Source organism: Ochotona curzoniae, unplaced genomic scaffold (assembly GCF_017591425.1).
Source record: "Ochotona curzoniae isolate NIBS_2020 unplaced genomic scaffold, NIBS_Ocur_1.0 scaffold_4701, whole genome shotgun sequence".
In the NCBI taxonomy this organism is placed as follows: Eukaryota; Metazoa; Chordata; class Mammalia; order Lagomorpha; family Ochotonidae; genus Ochotona; species Ochotona curzoniae.
Window position 1 is genome coordinate 41,605,464 of NW_024467122.1, and position 22,995 is coordinate 41,628,458.

The following is a 22,995-nucleotide window of genomic DNA, read 5'->3' on the forward strand; positions in this document are numbered from 1 at the left end:
ATGCTGGGGATCAGACAACCTGGTCACCATGGCTCTGTCCTACTGCGAGCAAGAGCAGGAAGCTGGAGTCAAGAGCAGTACCAGGTTTGAACCCAGGTGATCTGAGACTGGATGTGATCATCCCAGGTGACCCTAAGGGGGGTTGCTTTTTACTCAGATTGCTAAAAAATTTTATGCTGTTTCATTTCTTTTCTGTCTTTTTATTTTTTAAAATTTGATGTCAGAAGCATGAGATGGGATACCGCACTCTGGCAGTAAAGATAGCTAGATGTGTGTTCTTGCTGAGTCCATGCTTGCTGAATTTTGAAGTCCTGGTGAGTCTCTCCAGGATGTGAAGTTCCACAATCGACAGGTGGAGCTCTGAGTTTCTTTGCTCTGTTGAGGACCTTTGAATTCTACCTCCCCTCCGGGCATGTGCATAACCTGCTATTGCTCATCTTTTCATGTCATTGCCTAGGTTGAGCATTTCTTAGACATGGCTGTGTTATTCCTGTGACTCATCCAACAACTACATTATACTGTTATGAGGAATTTGCCCCCTGAAAGTAAGTGCAATTTTGCCCGTTTAAAAACATTTTGTGCCTTTGTTCTTATCACAGCACACCGATGTGGCAGCTGTAGAGTAGGAACATGTCTTTTCTTTTTCTTTTTTCAAGATTTATTTATTTTTATTGGGAAGTCAGATATATAGAGAGGAGGAGAGACAGAAAGGAAGATCTTCAAGTGACAGCAACGGCTGGTGTAGCGCTGATCCAAAGCCAGGAGTCAGGAACTTCCTCAAGGTCTCCCACGCGGGTGCAGCGTCCCAAGACTTTGGGCCATCCTTGACGTCCCAGGCCACAAGCAGGGAGCTAGATGGAAAGTGGAGCTGTCGGGATTAGAACCGGTGCCCATATGGAATCTCAATACGTTCAAGGAGAGGACTAGAGCTGCTAGGCCATGGTGCTAGGCCCAGGACCATGTCTTTTTATTTTGTATCATCACTGCATTAGAACTGTGTCCATAACACAGAACCTGCTTAATAGGTGGATGGGTGAATGGATGGACGAATACCAAAGGAGTGGGTGAGGACACATGGTGGAGAGGCATGTCAGGTGAGTGATTGTTCCCTTATTTCTATGCGGCATCCCTGGCAATGGGATCCGGTAACTGAGGTGAGAAAGATTTGCCCCCCCCCCCCTTCTTTATAGGACACTGGCTTCAGCTTTGCCAAATTCCACTTCTGTCTTCTGTTATGCCAAGATAGTTAGAAACGTGAAGTTACTTTATGCCATGTCCTATTTTACATACAATTAATGTATTCTATTGAGTTGGAGAGTTTGCCAAGTCCAGTGTCTTTGTGCAAACCTGTGATCCCATACACAGAATTCTAAGAATTTATCTGGTGAGGAGCAGAAAACGGGACGATTGGAAAAAGGGTGGAGCTCAGGTATTACCTAGCGGTAGTGATCAGCCTCCAGCTAGAAATGAGCATTGGAAAGGCCAGTGAAGAGTCTGTTGCTGGTAACTGATGTGAAGCCATGTTGTGAGAAAATATTTCAAAGTTAATGGGAAGGTAGAATAAAAAAATAAGGTTATTTTAGTGAAAAAAAGAAAACAAAATTTTGTTCTTAAGAATGATCCCTCGGGCCCGGCGCGGTGGCGCAAGTGGTTAAAGGTCCTCGCCTCGCACGCCCGGGATCCCATATGGGCGCCGGTTCTAATCCCGGCAGCCCCGCTTCCCTTCCAGCTCCCTGCCTGTGGCCCGGGAAAGCAGTCGAGGACGGCCCAAAGCTTTGGGACCCTGCACCCGCGTGGGAGACCCGGAAGAGGCTCCTGGCTTCGGATTGGCATAGTATCGGTTCACTTGGGGAGTGAATCATCGGACGGAAGATCTTCCTCTCTGTCTCTCCTCTCTGTATATCTGCCTTTCCAATAATAATAAAAAAAGAATGATTGTTAAATATCTTATGGAGTAAAATGGGGAACATGAAGTGGGTCCAGAAGTGCCTGGGTTAAGTTTGGCTAAGTAGAAAGTTTTTGTCAGCAGGCAGATATGAGGGAGTCTGAAGTCTTACTTAGCTTGAAACAGGAGGGCAGGAAGAGGGAGAAGTGTGCTGCTCTATGACGCGGAGTTTTATTCTCACAGTTCGCTATTCTCCCCGGGGTCTCAGATCAGAGGAAGAGAAATGTCTCCAGAATAGATTGTGGCTGACATTAGAGTGGCAGAAAGAGACACAGAGACCTAGATGATTCTGCAAAGTTTATTGTGTCAACACCATGTAGGCTCAGCAAAGCTTGAGAGGGGTTGAGGAAGGTGTGATGAGGACAGATGGTGACATCCAGGGTGGTTGGAGGGACAGGATTTTAGCTATCATTGTGGAGCTTGGCAGATGACAGATGGCATAGAAGCTAAACCGTCCCATCCAGGTGAACTGGAACTATTTGGTATGCGGGAGAGTCCTCGGGAGATCTTTGAGTACAAGCAATTACGAAGAATTTTTTCTTTAGTTTCTGTTTATATCTGCAGTTGCTGAAATTATGCGAGCCTCCCGTGAGATTACAGTCAGTTAAATGGACCAGCACTTTGCTTTTATGGCAATTTTTCCTGGGGCTTCTTAAGCAGCGTCTAGATCGGGTATGACAAACACTCACAGCATTTGGAAATGGCACATGAAGAAAGGTGTTCTTGCCTTTGCAGTGTCCTGTGTAACTGTTAACCATCCGCATTGCACTGTTGCAACTGATGTTACTGGACGGATGTATGTGCTGGATTTGAAACCATTGAGCTGGTGTTAGATTTGGAGGCACGGTCTGAGTGCAGAAAGTTAGCCCGCACAACCACAGCAACAACAGGAACTGAAATCGGAAATTGTGCAGCTTTGAATCCATATCTCCTGTAAAGAGAATGAAGAGGCCGTTCTTGTTATGGTACATTCTTTGTGACTCACTCTGAAGTCCCCTGCTGTTCCTGTGGGGCCATATTTCCATTCCCACCCTCAAAGGATACCATGTACCTGAACATTTCAATCCATCCCTCCTTCTGTGGCCGCCTGAAGCACTCCCCTCTGTGTCCTGGCATGTAGGGCCCATGGTCTTACCCAGTGTCTGTGTGGGATCTCCTTCGAGAGTGGATCCTGGGGGCATCTGCTTCCCCACCACAGGGGGCTGTAAATATACAGCAGCAGCAATGGGTGGAGCTGGCAGAGCAAGGTGGCTTCTGAGTCTTGCCCGCGCGGAAACCCACAGGCTGGGTGACATCCCGCTTGTGCAATCACTGTTCAGTTGGCCTCTAACTGACAGCCAACAACAGCCCTGCTGTAGGGAATTCAACTTAAAGTCATCCTAGGTAGTACAGACTGTTTTCAGTTGGATCTTTGCTCTCGAGGAAAACTGTACATTGCCTGCAGATGAATGCAGACTTTGTACCTGCACAGGCCATGTAAAGGCAGAGGTCCTCATGGCTGGCCCAGCACTTAGGACCGAGCCAGGAGGTGCCTTTGGAACTGGTAGAACTCTGCTTCATTTTCAGTACAATTCCTGCTTCACCTCAATGAATGTTCTCTATCTTCTCATCTATTTGGGCTGCAAATTTGAGCTATGATCTGTAATCTGGGGGCTGGTGTTGTCCTTTCTAACCAAGTTCAATTTGTGATATTATAGGAGAACGCATCTGTATTTATGAACATTTATGGGCAGGGTACTATGTTCCTGAAGGTACCAAAGTCATGATATGTGGTTTGATACATAAAGCATATGTTATTTCTGGTCCTAATAGAAATAGAAGGAAAGACTTTAGACACATAGCCTTATTACAGTTTGATAGGGATAATATTATCCATGGGAATGTTTTAAACTCATTTACACATTTTAAAAAATTTAATTGACAACAAGAGTGACATAAACACACAAACACATATGGAGAGCTGTGTACTGCAGTTTCTCTCCATGTCACGGTATGCTTGGTTCCATTATACAGTTCTTCTAGATGAGTATATGTATATATATATATGTTTTCCTACACAGCTATTGATTCGTGTCTTGATGAAGGTTGCCTTATATCAGAGAGAGAATATGATATTTGTCCTTTTGGCATTGGCTTATTTCTTTGAGTAGAATAGTCTCTAGTTGGGACCATTTTATTTCAAATGGTAGAATTTTGTTCTTTTTAATGGCTCGGTAGTATTCCAGAGAGTAGATGTACCATAGTTTCTTTATTCATTTCTCTTTTGATGGGTGTCTGTATTGCTTCTATGTTTTTGCTGTTGTAAACACCAAATTACAGGTCACTTTTTCATATACAGATTTCATTTCCTTTGGATATAGCCCCAAAAATGGGATTACTGGGTCACCTGGTAGATCAAAATACAAGATCAATAGATCAACAAGTAAATGTGTATTGGCATATATTTATCTAGAGCAACTATATAATGGAGGCAAGTATACTGTGAAGATATATTGCAGTATGCATCTTTAAATCTGAATGATAGACTCCCAATGAAATTGTTAAATATATCTTCACAATAGAATGCTGAACTTTCTACCATTATCTGTAACTACAATGTTAGTTACTTAGCCCTGAGCCTAAGGAACTGTATCATGAAAAAAAATAATAAAATTATTTTAGAAGGAGAAGAAATAAATGGAGAGAGACAGACAGAGACAGAGAACTCTTCCACTTATGATGGGCCAGGCTGACGCCAAGGATCAAGAACCTCATCTGAGTCTCCTAGGCTGGCACAGAGGCCCATCTTTCACTGCTTTCCCAGGTGCATTAGCTGGGAGCTGATTCAGAGCACAGAAGCTGGGACTTGACAGTGCCCAAGCAGCAGCCTTATCCACTATACCACAACTCTGCTTCTAAACAGTGTTTTACTAATCTGATAACATTTACCTTAATCTTATTTTATTTTTATTTGAGAGGTTCTTTCTCTCTGTAACACACACACACACACACACACACACACACACATTAACCCCCAAGTCACTCTTTCTTAACAACCATGCCCTAGATATTTACTTCTGTCACATATCATAATTAAGGTGAACATTCATGTAAGTATTAATGCAAAATTTCTTCAAGAAGTGAGTGTGCAAATTAAGCTTGTAAAGTGTTTATGCTTTCAACAACAAAATTGCTAACTATGCCATGTTGTTGAAGTCAGGGATATGTTTATGCTGCCACAAAATGTGAGGTGTGTAATGAAACAGGCCAGAGGATATTACACTTAAGAAAGGAAGACAAGAGACAAAATAGGAGACAGGGAAGGACTGAAAGGGCACAAATAGAGAGACTGTGAGAAGATGAAACTCATTTTGCACATGCTCTTTCCCTCTCCTACTGCTTGCAATCTGGTGTGTGTGGAGGCAGATGAAGGGCCACATCTGGTGAATTTATGGGGCTGGAGGTTTTATGGAACTGGAGAGGGCCTTGCATCCCTAGTACCTAGTGCCCTGCCTGGCATGGAGTTCTTGCTCAGTAAGCGTTTGATTGATGCAGGTGCATATAACACCCCAGTACACTGATTATGTTGAAATCTCTGAATATATAAATCAGAATGTTTCACCAATTACATATTACCTTCTATTCTACGTCTCAATGATCATTCTTCTGGGTGTCCTGCTTTGAATTCTGGCTATCCTCTCAGACTTCCACAAGAACACTAGAGGTCAAATCCATCACCAATGCCATCCTGCCCAGAGGCAAGTCCTCACTCTCATATCCTCCAACCATCCCAGGGTCCTTGTTGGAATGCACTCATCTCTGAAACATTTGTATGCCTCCCACACAATTTACAGTCTTACAACTTACAGTGCTTGAAACCTCTGTAGAGCATGCTTGTGCATGACTTCTAAAAACTAGCTGGGAATTTTACCTTGGACTTGACCATGCTCTTGTTTTCTTTCTATCAATATCTTTAGCCAGTTCAGTCAATCTTGCCAATAAACGCTTTCTTCATTCACTCTGTGCCTATCTTAGAAGTTTCCAAGTTACCAAAAGTCAAGTAGAGACTTGATAGAAGGAGTATTATAAAATGCACTTGTGAATATCCTGGGCATCATAACAAATCCTCTACATATAGGTGTGTATAGAACATTTGCTTCTAATCCATGTTAATACATAACTATGCTGTTAGCGACACTCTACAAAGGACAAGCTAGATAGATGGTGATTAGAACTATCCAGAGAGTTAAAGGGGAGCCATATTTCTCATTTAGTTTGTACCTCTTTGATTCTCTTAAATAGTGAAATTCAACCTTTACCAATTACTCCCTATCCTAGAAGAACAACATTGCATTATTTCATCCTACTTGGCCCTCCAAAGTGAGAGAAAGGAATCGATCAAAGTTAATGATTCACCTTGTCAATAACCATCATTTGCAAGTCTTTAAGAACTAAAATAACTAAGATCATTGTGAAGAAAGCAGTTACTTCTCCCTGTTCAGATACACCCTGATTTTCTTCTCCAGATTCTGGAACTTTGCTGGGGGCAGCAGAATAATCTGCAATCCCTCTCTACCTGTCCAGCACAGGTGCTGCTGGGAGATAAGGAATTGTGACCAAGGTTGTTCCAGGACCCTTGGGTAGAGAACTACCCTTGGGTAGTTTCCCTCTTCTGTGGAAGTGTTGACTTTCAAGGGCTCTTTGGGGAAGATAAACCTCAAAGAGGAACCTGGGACATATGTTACCTGTTTGGAGCCCAAGATATTCCTCCCACTCTTTTTCTTTTTTCTTGGAAGTCAAACCCCCTTCATATCGGTTATAAAATGTGCACCCCAGGGACTGAGTAACTAACTGCCCTCTGTGCTCTCAGGGGGATCAAACCAGAGATCAGGTGAGTGGCCCAAGCGTTGATATCGGGAGCAGCTTCCACCTGAGAATTGGAAAGAAGGGAGTCAAATGTTAGTATTTTTCTCACTCTTAAATGTGGGATTTTGGTTTACCTGTAGCTTCTGTGCTCAGCTCTGATCTATGGGTCAGAAGGTTTGGCTGAAACTCGTGCCCCAAAATCTTCCGTCAAGTATAAATCATTGAGGGGCAGAGGGTATGGGCTTCAAAGATACCCAGGGGGCTGGAGAAGAGGCAGCCTGCAATTGGAAGGAGGAAAACAGCCCTCACTGGAATTTGATGAGATCCTTTTAGATGCCAGTGTCTGGCACTGAAATGAATTTCCCTCAAGTTCTAAAAACAACAGTCTATCAGATAGGATCCTGATGATAATGCAAGGCTGTAGTTTGGATCTACAATGAGCTGTCTACACACTGGACTTACATGTGCCTTATTTTTTAAAGTATACTTTGGGTGAAAGAGACAGCAGTATCCAAAGACAATTTTCCTAGAATTTTAGGTCCTGTGTAGGTCACCACCTAGAGGAATAGAAGGCCTCTCTCCAACTAGTGGCAGGAAGACACACTTGGAGAAAGGTGTGCATTTGCTCACCTGGAAAACCTCTCAGGAAGACAACAGACATCTGGCTGACCTGAGAATGAACTTGTGGATGGGAGAACCCACAAGGGAGACGAGGAATTCTCTAAGAGGATGCTTTCCCTTCTGTCTCTCTCTTTCCTAATTAGACTCTTCCAGAAGAGTGAGACCATTATGGCTTGGGCCAAGCTCGTTGTCCTGTTCTCATTAGTCCTGGGGCTGCCATTGCTGGGATTGGCACAGTTTGGTGTGGACTCCCTGGCCTTGAAGTTCCAACGGCATCACATTGACCCAACACTTCCCCACAGCAGGGCCTATTGCAACCTAAAGATGGAAGAGCAGGATGTGACACAGGGTTGCAAGCCCCTGAACACCTTAGTGCATGAACCTTTAGAAAAGGTCCAGGCAGTCTGCCTTCAAGAGAATGTCATCTGCAAGGACGGCCAAACCAACTGCTACTGGAGCAAGTCCAAAAGGCCACCTGTTAAATCCATCCATGTACCCCAACTGCAGGTACCAGACCTTTCAGAAAGACAGATACATCGTTGTGGCCTGCCAGGGGAACCCATTTGTGCCTGTCCACTATGAAACTTCAGAGGAGTAAGGCCAGAGCAAAATGGAGTGCTTTCCCCCATCTTCAGCCTAGTCCCATCATTTTGACACTGGCATGTACTTTTTCCTTCCCTAACATTCGGAAAACAACTCCAGTCAGGACTTCCCACCGCCCCCCCCACACACACCCTTTTTAGGTCTTGTTTCCACATAGTTTGGGGGTGATGAATGAGTTGTGACTGGGGTCCCTTTCTAATTGTTCACTGTTTCTTTCAATAAAATGTAATTGTAATCACTGTCATGATTTCTGAAGTTTTCTTATTCGAGCGTTATTTCTATTAGCCTTGTTGTGTGGCAAATGGAGTAATTAGATACCTTCTTTTTGGATTCTTGAATTTGAGTATCTTCAAAAAATTTCTCTTTGTAAATTTCTTGGTGCTGAATGTAAAACTGTTGAGTAAAGGTTGCTTTGAATGCAAGGGAGCTGCAGCCTGTGTACATACTGGGTAAAACTCAAATACTATAAGGAAGGAGAGCATGATTCTGGAGTGGGAAGGGTAAGGCTATAAACATTGATCTTGAATTTCCTTTATCCTTTATGTTAAGTGAGCTAAACTAAGCCAGAAAATCTGAGAGTTCTTTACTCTCAAAAAAATCAGAACTTTAGATTTTTTGAGTAAGAAAGGATTAAAGAATTGCTAGTTAGCAAGTAGATTTCAGCTTATATGTCAACTTCAACTGAAAGTGGTTCGTTGGAGGACTTGCGCAGCAGCCTAGTGGCTAAAGTCTTCACCTTGCACAGGCCAGGATCCAATACGGACCTCAACTCTAATCCCAGCAGCTCTGGCTCCCATCCATCTCCCTGTTTGTGGCCTAGGAAAGTAGTCAAGGATGACCCAAAGTCTTAGGACCTTGAACCCACATGGGAGACTCAGAAGCTTCTGGCTCCTGGCTTTTGATTGGCTATTGTGGTCACTTGGGGAGTGAATCAGTGGATGGAAAAATCTTTCTCTCTGTCTCTCCTCCTCTCTGTATATTTGACTTTCCAATAAAAATAGATCGATCTTTTTTTTTTTTAAGTGGTTCATTGAAATGCTTAGAAAACATTCTACACAGTGAAAGGTCAATCGCCGCTAAGGCATGGCAGAGCTAAGCCTAGATGTGCCACGTGTTTGCTGTCCCTGACCTAAAGCAACCACTGCTTTTGCAGTGACTTGGTTTTGTAGTCTGTTGCTAGTTAGTGGTATAGGTAGAACTAGAACCCAGCTCTCCCAACTTCCTTTTTGCTGCTGGATTCTGACTTGGGAAGAAAATCTCCTGGTCTGTCTCACTAAGTGCTGTAAAGTTGTGGTTCTCTCGCTGTGGTGGAGGGCACACTCTCTCACGGATGTCCAGGGTAATTGGCCTATGAGCCAGCTCAGTGCTTGAGCATCCTTCTTCTACACTATGCAAAGGAGTCTGTCTGACTTCTGCCAGCCCTTAACTGCTGCATGTGATCCCTCATTTACAGTTGCAAAACTGGAAAAGTTGACAGAACTAGAGACAGACCCTTCTAAGTGGTACAAGCCGCCTGTCATTGCCTTTATCTGATTGAGTGATTTTCTTAACTGGAGTGAGTCCTTGGTCCTGAGGGCTGGGAATGAGGACGAAGACTCACAGGCGGGAAGCTGCTGTCTGCATTTCTGCAGGAATGGGAATCTTACTTCTTCACAGAAGAATGGAGGAAGGAAAAAAAAAATAAATCTAACTTTCTAGGTGTGTTTCCTTTAACTATTTTGCAAAGTTTATGTCATATGTGTTCCTAGCCCTGACATTTTCCCTCCCTCTAGTGCTAAAAGAACACCCAGGCTGAGGCTTTCAGAAAACTTGGGAGTTCCCTGCACCTGCACATTCACTGGCTCGGGCTATTGGGCTTTCCGCACTTTGCGCAGCCCTGGACTGCTGAGGAACTCCCACTGGGGAGTAAATGATAGATAAAGGCACACAGGTGCAAACCTACACAGCCAGGAAACCTGGGGGGGACGACAAGTTCCCTGAGTAGGGGAACACCAGGAGAGGAAAGGCCACATCTTGTCATGTAGCTGACCAAGCACGACCAAGGAGAGAAACATCATAGGCACATCAATAATGAGAAGTCCCCTTTCTGTGGAGAGACTGTGCCATGCTGCAAATAAGAGCACATTAATAATCACTTCTCGGCTTTTTGGCTAAGATCAAGTGATAAGCATGTTAACTCTTTCTAGGAAACTCTCTTTGACAAATTAATCTTTTAAAAAAAGATTTATTTATTTTTATTGGAAATGAAGTTCTACAGAGAAATAGAGAGACAGAGAAAGAGATCTTCCATCTGCTGGTTCACTCCCCAAGTGTTCACAATGGCCAAAGCTGAGCTGATCCGAAGCCAGGAGCCAGGAACTTCTTCCAGGTCTCTCACGTGGATGCAGGGTCTCAAGGCTTTGGGTCATCTTCCTCTGCTTTCCCAGGTCACAACCTGGATGGGAAGTGGAACAGCTGGGACATGAATCAGCACCCATATGGAATCATAGTGCTTGCAATGGGAGGATTAGCCACTCGAGTCATTGTGCTGGGCCTGACAGATTAACCTTAAAACTGAGGTGCTAGCATACTGAGAGGGGTATCTACATGAAGGCAGCAGGGGACCATGCAAAGTCAGTGATGATTCTTCTAAGCATAGATTTAAAAAACATTGTTTAAAAAAATGTTTGAAACCAAACAAGCCTCAGGAAACCTGAATTCTTACAGGATGGATGCTGTGGCTTGAACAAGTTCTCCACATTCACATATTAGTAATTTAATGCTGGATTGCAGCAGGATTGACAGCTGGGATGATTAGGTCATGGACTCATGAATGCTTTCATGTCTATCCTTGCAGGAGGCCCTGTCATTTTTTCTGGCACTTTCTTGCCCTTCTGCCATGGTATGCTACTACAGGAAGACCTCTTGACCTTGGACGTTGTGCCTCCAGGACCCCGAGCAATAAACAAATTTCAGTTCTGGGGATAAATTACCTACTCTCAGGTATTTTGTTATAGAATCACAAAATTGAGTAAGACATGAATAAACCCATAGCATTAATCTAGCTCCTTCTGACCCCTGGCAACTCTAAGAACTAACATGCCTTCCTTTGGCATATCCTCCTTTTAGCTCCAGCAGTCTGCAGTACCTATTCCTTCCTCATGGCTTAATCATCTGTATGTGAAGAGAAGTCTTCTATTAAGAGTAAATGATCATTGGGCCTGGTGCAGTAGCCTAGTGGCTAAAGTTCTTGCCTTGCATACACTGGATCTAATTCCGGCACCTGCTCCCCAACCAGCTCCCTGATTGTGGCCTGGGAAAGCAATCAAGGATGGCCCAACACCTTGGAACCCTGCACCTGCCTGGGAGACCCAGAGGAGGCTCCTGGCTCCTGGTTTCAGATTGGCTCAGCACCAGCTGTTGCAGTCACTTGGGGAGTTAATAAATGAACAAAAGATCATCCTCTCTGTCTCTCCTCTTCTCTGTATATCTGACCTTCCAATTAAAAAAAAAAAAATCTTTTTTTTTCAAAGTGTTATTTAGTATAAATCTGATTTTATTTAAATCACTTAATCTCTTGGAAGGAATTTAATATTTTCAAGTGAAGATAATAATGCTCATTAAGGTCGTACAGATTAAACATAACAAGTTATGTGAATGATTTGCAAAATGGTTCACAAACAGAAGGAATATATTAATTTATCAGAACATATTAGTGGCAGGCACTGTGCTATGTATTGAAAATCTAAAGATACTATTACATACACACACACCTATGCAACAATATTGGAGTGCTATTTTATATCACTGGTTTTGCAAAAACGAAAGAGTATGACAGAATGATGTTTTGCTATAGATAGGACACAGAAAAATCAAAACTCACCTACCACAGCTTCTGCTCAAAGTATGGAACTGTACAACCAAAACTTCAGTTACCATATTTGCATAGTAAATGACCCAAAAATGTGATAACATGGAACAATCTCATGTTCCTAGTGGATCACAAAACTGGGAAATAGCTTCTCTCTGTTCCAGTGTCTGCAACTACAGCTGGAAGACTTCAATTCATGGAGCTGGAGGCATCTGAGGGTTCACTCACCCACAGGTCCAGTAATGGATTCTGGCTGAGTCAGACTGGTTAACTGAGTATGTATTTAGAGTCTCCACCGATGGCATAGGCTTCCTTTCTGCCTGATGAGGGTCAAATGTGATTGTCCCAAGAGGAAGAGGGTCAGTTAAGCCACAGTTGTATTCCTGGTCTTGCAATTCAGGTGGTGCCAAATCAGTGATTTTTATTCATTAGACGCGAGTTCCTAAGACTAACCTGTTCTCTGGGAAGTGCACAGCTGTCCCAACTTTTGTAAAGTAGTGCCAAGTCACACTACAAAAGCAATTACAGGATGAGATATCTTGGCATGGACAGTTTTGGTAAATGCAACCTACAAAACCCAGTGTGAAGAGAATTTGATAGTATTTAGTAGAACTGGACATGTGTTATGATTTTGCAATTTCATCTCTAGACAAAATTTAGTGAAAAAAATTCCACATATACCTAGAGAGAAATCCATAGGCATTCATTGCAATGTTGTTTTAGGTGACAATTTGGAAACATTCAAATATTTATCCAAAGTAGGTTGACAAACAAATATTGGCTTACTAATTCCAAAAGAAAAATAACAACAAAAAATAGAATGAGAAACATGCCTTTTAATTTTTTAATGCCTTTTCATTTTGATGCATCTTAAAAACACTATGGGGAGGAAAAAACAAATTTCAGACAAGCCTTTTACAACAAAATGAATTTATCACTTCCATTTTCCATGATGTTTTTGAAGCTCTTCTATATAAAGAACTGCAATGTTTTTGATTTTAAAATATTAAACAAGTAAAAGCATAATGTGAATTTATTTGTTTTGAATCCTAGTTAATGTGTGTATTTATTGGCATTAAGTTTTGAAAAGTAACTAACCACAACAAACGGTAAATGAGCTCACAAGAGAGGACAAGGTGATGACTTAAAGGCTCAAATTCCTACCAAACACCGGAGGGACCGGGATTAAGTTCTACGCAGGTTGGATCTGTGTGTGAAAGCTTGTGAAAAAGCAAATTGTGATAAAGCAAATTGAAAATATGTCATTGTAATAGCTAAAAGAACAATAAGAAAGGAGCAAGAAGTGAAGGAGGGAAGATTCAGTGAGAAGTATAAATATGCTCTCTTTTTGCATCAGTATGTTCTTTAAACTAAATATATAAAATACATGAAATTTTTCCTCTTCATATAAATTAAAAAATACTAGCGAAAGTACCATTAGCTCACAATGTGATGCGTTCCACCTCCCAAAGAAACACAGATGATGCTTTCAAAGAAAACATGGAAAGCCATGAGGAGAGCTAGAAGAAAAGGAGGAACGCCTTGCTCTTCTGTCCCAAAGGCACAGGCTGGGAGAAGTGTCGGTAGCCCCAGGGAGGCCTTCAAGGTAGCTTGGAATCTAAGACAGCGCTACTCCTTTAGTGCAAGGAGGCAGTGACTTGATAGGACTCTCCAGTGCATGCTCATCTGAGTGCAGCAGGGGTGGTTTCACTGCTGTCAGCTCGCCACCCTAAAGCTTGGCAAGATCGTAAGTTCAAAAGTCGGGAGGTTGGGACCCTTCTGCCCTATGGCATTCCTCAATACACACAGATCCAAAGCAGAACCAAATCCTCTTTCATTACGTCCCAGTGCTGGTCCAGTATTGTAAGCTCCCTAGTTCCCAATGGCATCCTTTCTTCTTAAGTGATAACAAGGGAAAACCAACAAAAGAAAAAGAAAAAAAAAAAGAACAGAAAAAGTTCTAGATCAGCTTTATTAAACGAAAGAGGAAGTGATGAAAACCTCAGAAAAACTTCTCTAAATGTACAGGAACCAAGGGGTAGGGAGGGTCGCTCTTCTGAGGGGGATCACAGGCGACAACGAAGAATCTGAACTGGTCCATGTGACTGTAGGAGCAGTCAGGATACCGCCCTGTGGTTAACTTGCAGTGGGTCATGTTGACGGGCGATGAGCTGTTGTGACAGTTGTGCCGACCACTGGTGCAGATGATCTTGGGAGTGTTGCAGGCATTAATCACGTCCCGGAGAGAGTCATGCAGAAAAGTGTTAAGCTCCTTACAGTGCTGGGTGTAATTATTGACCCCCCTCATGGCCCTGTTGCATTGGAGAGGACTTGGCTGAATGTGCTGAATTTCAAACCAGCGAGCCTTGGTGAGGTTCCGGGGCTCAGTATGAAGAGAACCCACGGCTCCTGACAGTTGCAGCAGCAGCAGGAGGAGGGACAAACATCCTCCAAGGTCTGACCCCATCTCTGTGTAGGAAGAGGAAAGAGAATGACAACAGTAGACACAATAAGAGTCAAATTTTAAATTCTAGTTATTTCCTAGCTATTTAAGAAAATAAAATCACTGAGCCTGGCACAATGGCTCAGTGGCTACATCCTTGCCTTGCACATGTTGGGATTCCATATGGGCACCGGTTCCAATCCTGGTAGCCCCGCTTCCCATCCAGCTCCCTGCTTGTGGCCTGGGAAAGCAATCGAGGATGGCCCAAAGCCTTAGGATCCTGAACCCACATGAGAGATCCAGAAAAATCTCCTGGAATCTGCCGTTCCAATAAAAATGAAACAAATCTTTGGAAAGAAAAGAAAAGAAAATAAGAAAATCATGTTCCTTTCACACAGAATCTCTACAAAGAGCCTATAGCCCAATAAGTGAGGATTTGAGGTGAGAAGACCTTTTGCTGCATTGGAAAATTCCATTCTTCCCTTGGACCTGCAGTGATGCGCTTGATGTCCACGGCTTCAGAAGCCTGGCTTCCTCCCTGCTTCCCTCCAGTCCTGCGTAGGCTCTTGTGGGTTCCTCCCGGTCCTTGTCTGTGCCCTGCTCACCGCAGCCCCCCAGGCCAGGAGTTTCTGCTCTTACCAGCTCTCTGCGTTCAGATCTCCTGAAGAACGAGAACGGTGACGTCCAGGTTCACAGGTTCTACTTCTCTTCTTCCAGCCTGCCAGATCTGCTGGGGCTGGGCAGGGAGAGAAATGCTCTGAGCTCCAGGAAAGAGAAACCTTACGCTTCACGGGCCAGCTTCTTGTGCAGAGTGTGAGCCTGCGACTCTCAGACTTTGAAACTTGTTTCTTAAAATAGTTCGCCCACTTTGTGCGAACAGGAAGAGTTGAAGAGCTGAAGCAGACTTTACAGAAACAAGATTGCTCGAAACTAAACATTTTGAGGAAGTAATCATGTCCTGACCTGGGTTCAGTCCTTCCTTCCTAAACTTCAGTTTGAACGTCTGTGATTTGTTTTTCTTTTTTTTTTTTTAAGATTTATTTATTTTTATTGGAAGGTCAGATATACAGAGAGGAGGAGAGACAGAGAGAAAGATCTTCCATCTGATGGTTCACTTCCCCAAGTGAGCACAACGGCTGGTACTGCGCCAATCTGAAGCCAGGAGCCAGGAGCTCCTCCAGGTCTCCCACATGGGTGCAGGGTCCCAAGGTTTTAGGCCATCCTCAACTGCTTTCCCAGGCCACAGGCAGGGAGCTGGATGGGAATCGGGGCTGCTGGGATTAGAACCAGTGACCATATGGGATCCTGGTGCATGCAAGGCGAGGACTTTAACTACTAACAGTATAGAGCCGGGCCCTGTGATTTGTTTTTCAAAAGGTAATGTTCTCTATAATTCTGACATCATAGCTGCCACATAGTAGGTAATGTTGTGACTGTTCATCAAATTTTATGCATGTGCTTATTGGGCTGGTTACTGTGTTAGTCAGAAGTTCATAATCTCATGAAGGAGATAACCACATAAGTAGGTAAAATGTACATTAATAAATGTGAAATAGCCAAGTGTGGTGCAGAACTCTGCATAGACTGTGGGGAGATAGTATAGGGTGAAGACTATTGGAAAACCTAACTCATACACTGAATTTTAAGGAATAATTAGAAGCTAGATGAAGAAGCAACAAGGGCCTCAGAAGAGAGGTTTGTGTGTGAAAAGACCATAATCACAAAGGGGAGGGACATGCTTGTGGCAGCCACCTCTTTATCGCTTCTTGTCTTTCCATCATTGCTGTAGCATCATTATTCCAGATCTCATTAGCTCCTGGAGAGTCATACAAAAGCTTCCTTCATGGACTCTGCTTCTGGCCTGTTTCCCTTCCAACCCATTTTACATTTTACAGACAAAACAGGCTTTCTCGATTGTAGGTATAAGACAAAGCACCCTTATCCAGAGCTACCAGATAAAAGGATTTCTGTTTTATTGTCCCAAGTGAACTAACACAGAGGAGCAGCACACACAGACTGGCAATCAAGAGTGAGTTTGTGACCCCTGCGATCTCTCAATCCAAGCTACAAAACAGTGGGGCTTATAAAGGCCACATGCACAGCGCGGGCAGGATCCAGGAGGACTGTGCTGATGCACTGAGCTAATCCAGAACTTCCTTAGAGAGAAACGCTATTCATCACTAACTGCAAGCTTTTGTGGCTGTACCAGGTGAAACTCATTTTTCTCCTAGTCATGCTGGAACATTCTTTCCAAGCAGGATGTGGTTTTCTCTGCTGGATTACAGTGTCATGGGTTAGGAGGTACCTCATCTAAGATGGAGCCCAGATCAACACGGAGTCCCTCATGGCAAACCTGTTATTTCAGTTTCTGGAAAGGTTGTACAATAAGATGAATGTGAACAAATTGTTTTTTTTAACGTATCATTAGATACGAATCATTAGAATTGCAAATATCATTCATATTTTGAAAAGTTAAATATTTAACTATAAAGCTAATTATTAATAGATTTGTATGAGGAAAAATATGACTCTGATAAAAGAAATCCAATAAGTAAATAAATGCATAGATATTCCACGTTCACAAATAGGAAAATTCAGTATTGTCAACTCCTTCCAACTTAAACAATAGATTTTGTATAATCCATAGAAGATTCACTGAGATACTGTCTGGTTCTTTGTATCTTTCAAGAAAATGTACTAAGAGAAAATGTACTAAGAGTATCAGACCATGACAGAGGTAGCAATTTTGGAAGGCAATTGAGTTGGATTGATTGATCCCCCAAATTTTAATACAAGGATCTTTGGGGCACATCAAATCTTCAAACTAATATTCAAACCATTGCACTCACTGAAACAAGTACGGTAGGAGCATCTGTCAGTCAAAAGGATTATTTTTTATCTTGGGCTCTTACAACTTTCACACAGTTGATGGCCTTCTGTGTTTTTTTTTTTTTATATTAAAGACTCATTGTCTTCTTTATTTTTATTTTTGGTGATGTTTACATAGTTGACCAGAAGGGAAAGATCGAGGGTTATGGAAAAATGGGTGTGATCATTGTTTCCAAATTTTCCCTTTCTTCTTCTTGTACCTGGAGGAAGGGGGAGCAAAAGGGGAGAAGCCATATCCAGCCACCCAACCTATCAGCACCCTTTGATGGGGAATGGCCACTCAGTATCAACCCAGTGTCCCTGATGTAGTGCAAGCTCCGAGGGTTCTGCCCAAGTGGTTTCAGTAGTTTTGAAATGCTGTTAATCTCGCCTATCCCAGGGTGAGGAACCCCTCCCAGTGTCCATTGGTTGACATAGTTGAACTTAGAGTCTCCATTTGCCTGGATTTCTTTGCTGTTGTCGTTTGGCTGGGGTAGTTGTCCAATTTGTTCTGCCCTCCTTCCTCTACTACAGTACCAGTTGTCCTCTGTAAGTCCCAATGGGCTGCCATAGCCCTAGGTCAGACATCCTCTGCTCTGTCTTTTCCACTGAAAAGACCCAGTTCTGATACATAAACTCCATGGTGAAACCACCAATCTTGGACATGAGTCTCCAGGCTCCCTTATGCTGCCACCTGTGCCATTACTAGACCCCTGCAAGTCCACACACTAAGTCTCCACAAGCATGCCCCTGGTTGGCCAGTGAACTTTCCCCATGCCATTGGTGCCCTGGGCCACCCATCCAAGACCCTGTGAGACCCCTCACCCCCAGGGCTCATGGACCCTGCACCCACCATGCAAGTGGATCGAAGGACCAAAACAAGGTGATCCTGGCGCCACTGAAACTCCCGCACTAGGGGCTCATGAACTTGGTATCCACCATGCAGGCGAGACCTATTGGCTGGACCTTAGAACCCAAACCCCACCAGACTCTCCGCCCTTGGGGCTCACAGACACTGCACCCATTGTACCCAGACTGACCTGTCTAGCCTTACCATGGCATCTCTAATGTGAATTGGTTGGTGTTGAGGTGTGGCCTGGCCCATCCTGCAACCTGTCCTGGCTCTCAGATCTGCCAGTAGATGTTATGACTGGTCCAGCATAGCCTGCCCTCCGAGCTGACCCACATGTGTGCCAGTGGGTACTGTAACCTGGCCTGGTCTGGGCTGCTCCCAGCTTTGATTCTTGTGCTTGCCTGCAGGGACTGCATCCTCACAAAGGATTTCCCCAAACTTCTCTTTAAGGTCTCCTCTCAGTGGCAGATCTGAAGCAAGCCAGTGGGTCCTCAACTGAAGTTGGCTTAGTCCACCTCTTGTCTTGGCAGCAACAGTGGCCTTGCCCAACTGGCCCACACCTATTCTGGTTCTTACTATTGGGTGTTACAGCCCAGCAACACCTGGCCCATACTAAGACACAGCTCTCACATGGTTCAGCAGGGGCAGAGACCTAGCCCAGCCTGTCATACACCCTCCCTGACTCTCACAAGTACCAATGGGTTCTGGAGTCTAGCCTAATCTGGTACAGCCCAGACACAGTCCACCCCAATAGCTAGAGAGACTGCAGCCATTTCCTGCCCAGCCCACTGCCTCCATTCCACCTCTTGGTCTTACTAGCAGGAAACACAACCCAGTCGGGGTATCCCCTTAGCTCCCAACCAGACCTATTCCCTGCCACAGATCTTGCACATTGTGGTTACACAGGGGTGAGACTCTCTCCGGTGGGTACTGTGATATAGCCCTGCTAGGCAGGTCCCCAGGTTTAGCTTTGGTGAGTACCAGTGGGTGGTGTTTATTGGTGGTCAGTGGTAACCAGTCCAGCTCAGGTCTCCCACACGGGCTGGTGCATCGGTCTGACCTTTTAAGGTCCTCTGGATCTTCCCTCCAAACCACTCACTCTCAGCCCCCTCGTTTACCCGTAAGTACAGTGGCCTTATTGATGGCATTCCCTCTGTAGTTGTTCCTCACCTGGGTGTGAGCCCTTGGGTCCCTGTACGAATGCATCCTCAAATCCCCAAAACAAACTTCTGGGCAGGCTGGGTGCCAATGGTGCTGGCCCAAGCTCCTGCTGGGCTCCCTCTCCCCTGAGGGCTGAGCCGCCTGGCCAGCCTGGCTATAACAGTAATAGCTGAGCCAGTCCAAAGCCAGGAGCTTCTTCCATGTCTGCCACATTGTTACAGGAGCCCAAGCATTTGGGACATCTTCCACTGTCTTCTGCAAGCCGCCAGCAGGAAGCTGGATCAGAAGTGAAGTTGCTGGGCTCTGGCTCCCAGATCAGCTCAGTTCCAGCCAGTACGGCCACTTGGGGGAATTGAACCAGCAGATGGAAGGTTTCTCTGTCTCTGTGTATATCTGTATACTCTGTGTTTTTCTGCCTTTCCAATAAAAATAAATAAATAAATAAAAGATGGAATTTCCAGAATACACATCAGCTCCCATATAGATTTCTGGCCCTACAGGTAAAGCATGACGTGCTTTACCACAATGTTGATCCCAACTAATAGGATCTTGACATGTTTATCGTAGTAAAAACTAAACATCATGCATTGCATCATGTGAATATGATTCTTCTCCCTAAATTCACACAGTAGTTTAGTACCCAAAGTCTTCTGTTAAAGTTACTAAGGGAATGGACTCTTAGATTATCTCGTTTTGGAAATGAGTAAATTGCATTAAGTCATTAGGCTGGATCCTCATTACTCAATGCTCATGGCTTTATGTAAAGAGCTAGAGACCAGACTTCGAAAAGCATGCTTGGAATCTCGTGCTGTGTGATGTCACACGCCACTGGGGGTTTCTGATGGCAAGAAAGCCATCTGCCATGAAGTAATGGAGGAGGCCCTGATGAGAGACTGTGCCTTGCGGTTTCGACTTCAGATTGTAAAACTATAAATTAAATGAGCCTCATTTCTTTACAAGTTAGCACATCTAAAACACTTCTTTACAGCAACAAAAAATTAGGCCTCTGTGTATGTTTATATTGCTTTGCCTTGCCAGTCGATACATGGATAAATAAATCTGTTTGAAAAACCTGGAGAAGTCACAGATAGACTTGTCAAACATGAGAAAATATACTTGAAAGAGAACACCAAAACAGCAACTGCACACCAAAATGACTTGTAGAGATTAAAAGCGAGACAGGTCTAGACATCAAAACAATGGAAAAGTGGCTGCCCTGCACAGGCCCAGAGGTCTCCAAGTGCAGACTGATTTTAAGGAATGAGCCCAAGGCACTCTCCCCAGGCCTGCTTGGCCGGCTCATCTGCAGACTGTGCTTCATACACCACAGTCCAGATCTCAGTTGGCCCAGCAGGAGATCACAAGAGCCCAGGTGCAGCTTGTGCCTGACTCACCAGCGTGGTTTTGAAGTGTGTGACTTGTGTTTTACTTTAAGTCCACAGCTAAGAAGAGTTTTGCCTTTCATTTTGGATGAGGCTTTGGTCTTGAGCTGATGCAGAAACATGTTACAACAGTAGGACTATGATAGTGCAGTGAATATAATTGGTAAGAGAGCATGATGTGAATTTTCTTGGACAGGGATAGAGGCAATGGTTGTCAAAACTCATGTTGAGTTCTAATTCTCCAAGGTAATGATGTTGGGGGGAAGTCCTTTAAGAAAAGTGATTGCATAGGCCGGGCACAATGGTTCAATGGCTAAATTTTCATCTTGCAAGCACTGGGTACCAGTTCATGTCCTGGTTTCCCATCCTACTCCCTGCTTAATGCTTGGAAAAGCAGTAGAGGATGATCAAAAGCCTTGGGACCCCTGCACCTGCATGGGAGACCCAGAAGAAGCTCCTGGCTCCTGGTTTCAGATCAGCTCAGTTTCGGCCATTGTGGCCATTTGGGGAGTGAACCAGTGGATGGAATATCTTTCTCTCTGTCTTTCCTTCTCTCCATAAATCTGATCTGCCATTCCAATAAAGATAAATAAGTCTTTAAAAAAGAAAAATGATTGTACTAAGGTCCTCATGTGAAGGGATTAATGATGGTGTCCTGGAGTAAGTTGGCTTTCAAAGGATTCAATAAATGCCTGTTAATATTATTAATATGAGTTTTTATAAAAACCAGAGCTTGGCCCTAACCACTCCCTTGCTTCCCTGCTCCTCTCCTTTCTGATGTTCTTGACATCTGGTGATACTCATCATGAGTCTCATAGTGTGATGGTGTAGAACTTCCTCTTCACCAGTGTGATGAGTCAAATGAATGTCTTTCCTCTGAATCTTATCCTGAATCAATTATTTTGTTGTAACAATACAGATTGAGGAAGTCTGTCAACACAATCAATTCTCAGATCATAACTTGTCTCCAGCTTGGCACGTATGCATTTGTATCTCATCACGCACACAGACATATCACATATGGTGGGCACACACTCATCAAGTGCACCTTAACCAATATCCACGGCACCAATAATACCCAAGCATAAATCACATATGTGCACACTGCCCATACCAACCACAAAACACATATTTTGCAAGCATCATTTATATAGATGTGATACACTTTGGGAAAAATATGATTTATTTATCTTGGATAAGGATAAGGAGAGGTAATATCAGAAAAGGCTTGAGGTTAGGCAAGAAAAAACACTATATGGGGTGAATCATGGGGGAAAATACGGTAGTTGATTAGGTCAATAAGGACAGAAGATTGGTCTAGGCAGAGAAATAACATAGACAAAGTTGTAGTACTAAGATATCGTGTGATACCACCTAACCCTAAAATGCTGGAAGTGCTAGCACGTGAGTGAGAAGTGTAGAACAGGAGGGATTATGAATACACACAGGGGCTAGAACTTGAACAATCTACCATAACATGGGGATATCGATTCCTTTTTTAATGGGTGATAGGTTCTGTGAAGTTTACTATGCGATCCACATGCCCATCCATGTTACATTGGAATTTTATGTGGTTGTAACCCCTATTCTCTCTGTAGAAATTTTCGGATTTCTCCTTTTTACACTTCAGTACTTTGAGAGTATGCTGCGTCCATGTGTTTGTATTTCTGTAGCGATCATTCCAAATGCCCTTAACACACAAATGCTCTATTTGGTACCATGAGGCATAAATGAATATGTGGGGTTTCTCCTCTTCCAGAGTTTCCATTTGCTCCATGAGGTCATCGCATTTGTATGAGATGAAATCTCTGCGTGGACTGAGGTAATGCCATTCCTTGAATTTCTTCCATGAAGTAGCTTTGCTGTGTGTAAGCAGCCTGCATTGAAGGCACAGCAGCAACAAGCAAATGATCCAGAATTTTGGATAGGATGCCTTGGTAGGAATAGGATACATCTGCATGTCCACGGGGAAGAAGAGAAGAAAGCATTACCGACACACTGCCCTGGGAGTGGAGCTCTGCCTTCTGATTTACTTCTTTGCCAGTATAGACAAGTGGGCCCAGTGTCACCATTTGGTTCTAAGTCTGGAAGGTAATCACTCTCTTTAGGCAACACTCTTTAAGCACAGAGAGGCTTTACTCGCTACGGTTAGAAAGGCTGTCGTCCAAAGAACAAATAACAAATGCTGGCAAGGATGTGGAGGAATAGGTACACTAACAAATTGTTGGTAGGAATATAAATTTGTACAAGCATTGTGGAAGACAATATGGAGATTCCTTGGATATCTGAAAATAGATCTACTATGATCCAACCATCTCGTTCCTGGGAAATTACCCAAAGAAACTGACATCAGCATATCAAAGAGCTATCTGTACTCCCATTTTATAGCAGCTCAACTTACAACAGCTAAAATATGGAATTAAT

At 43.7% G+C, this 22,995-nt stretch overlaps 3 protein-coding genes across 4 annotated transcripts; all 3 read right to left on the reverse strand.

Moving 5' to 3' along the window:
• Positions 1–2,229: 2,229 nt before the first annotated feature.
• On the reverse strand, positions 2,230–3,166 carry LOC121148993 (eosinophil cationic protein 1-like). Its single transcript, XM_040969394.1, has 2 exons — positions 3,081–3,166; positions 2,230–2,876 (listed from the first exon to the last, which is right to left on the reverse strand). The coding sequence occupies exons 1-2, from the start codon at positions 3,124–3,126 to the stop codon at positions 2,392–2,394; spliced, it is 531 nt and encodes a 176-aa protein (XP_040825328.1). The 5' UTR covers positions 3,127–3,166; the 3' UTR covers positions 2,230–2,391.
• Positions 3,167–13,817: 10,651 nt separating this feature from the next.
• On the reverse strand, positions 13,818–15,248 carry LOC121148709 (ribonuclease K6-like). Of its 2 annotated transcripts, none has more exons than XM_040968953.1 (2): positions 14,962–15,248; positions 13,818–14,334 (listed from the first exon to the last, which is right to left on the reverse strand). In XM_040968953.1, the coding sequence occupies exon 2, from the start codon at positions 14,329–14,331 to the stop codon at positions 13,867–13,869; it is 465 nt and encodes a 154-aa protein (XP_040824887.1). In that variant the 5' UTR covers positions 14,332–14,334; positions 14,962–15,248; the 3' UTR covers positions 13,818–13,866. The 2 variants fall into 2 exon arrangements, with proteins under 2 accessions (XP_040824887.1, XP_040824888.1); XM_040968954.1 differs by having other exon boundaries at positions 13,818–14,333; positions 14,947–15,248.
• A 6,821-nt stretch (positions 15,249–22,069) lies between these two features.
• On the reverse strand, positions 22,070–22,531 carry LOC121148344 (epididymal secretory protein E3-beta-like). Its single transcript, XM_040968403.1, has one exon. It carries the CDS (start codon positions 22,529–22,531, stop codon positions 22,070–22,072), a length of 462 nt encoding a protein of 153 aa, XP_040824337.1.
• Positions 22,532–22,995: the final 464 nt, after the last annotated feature.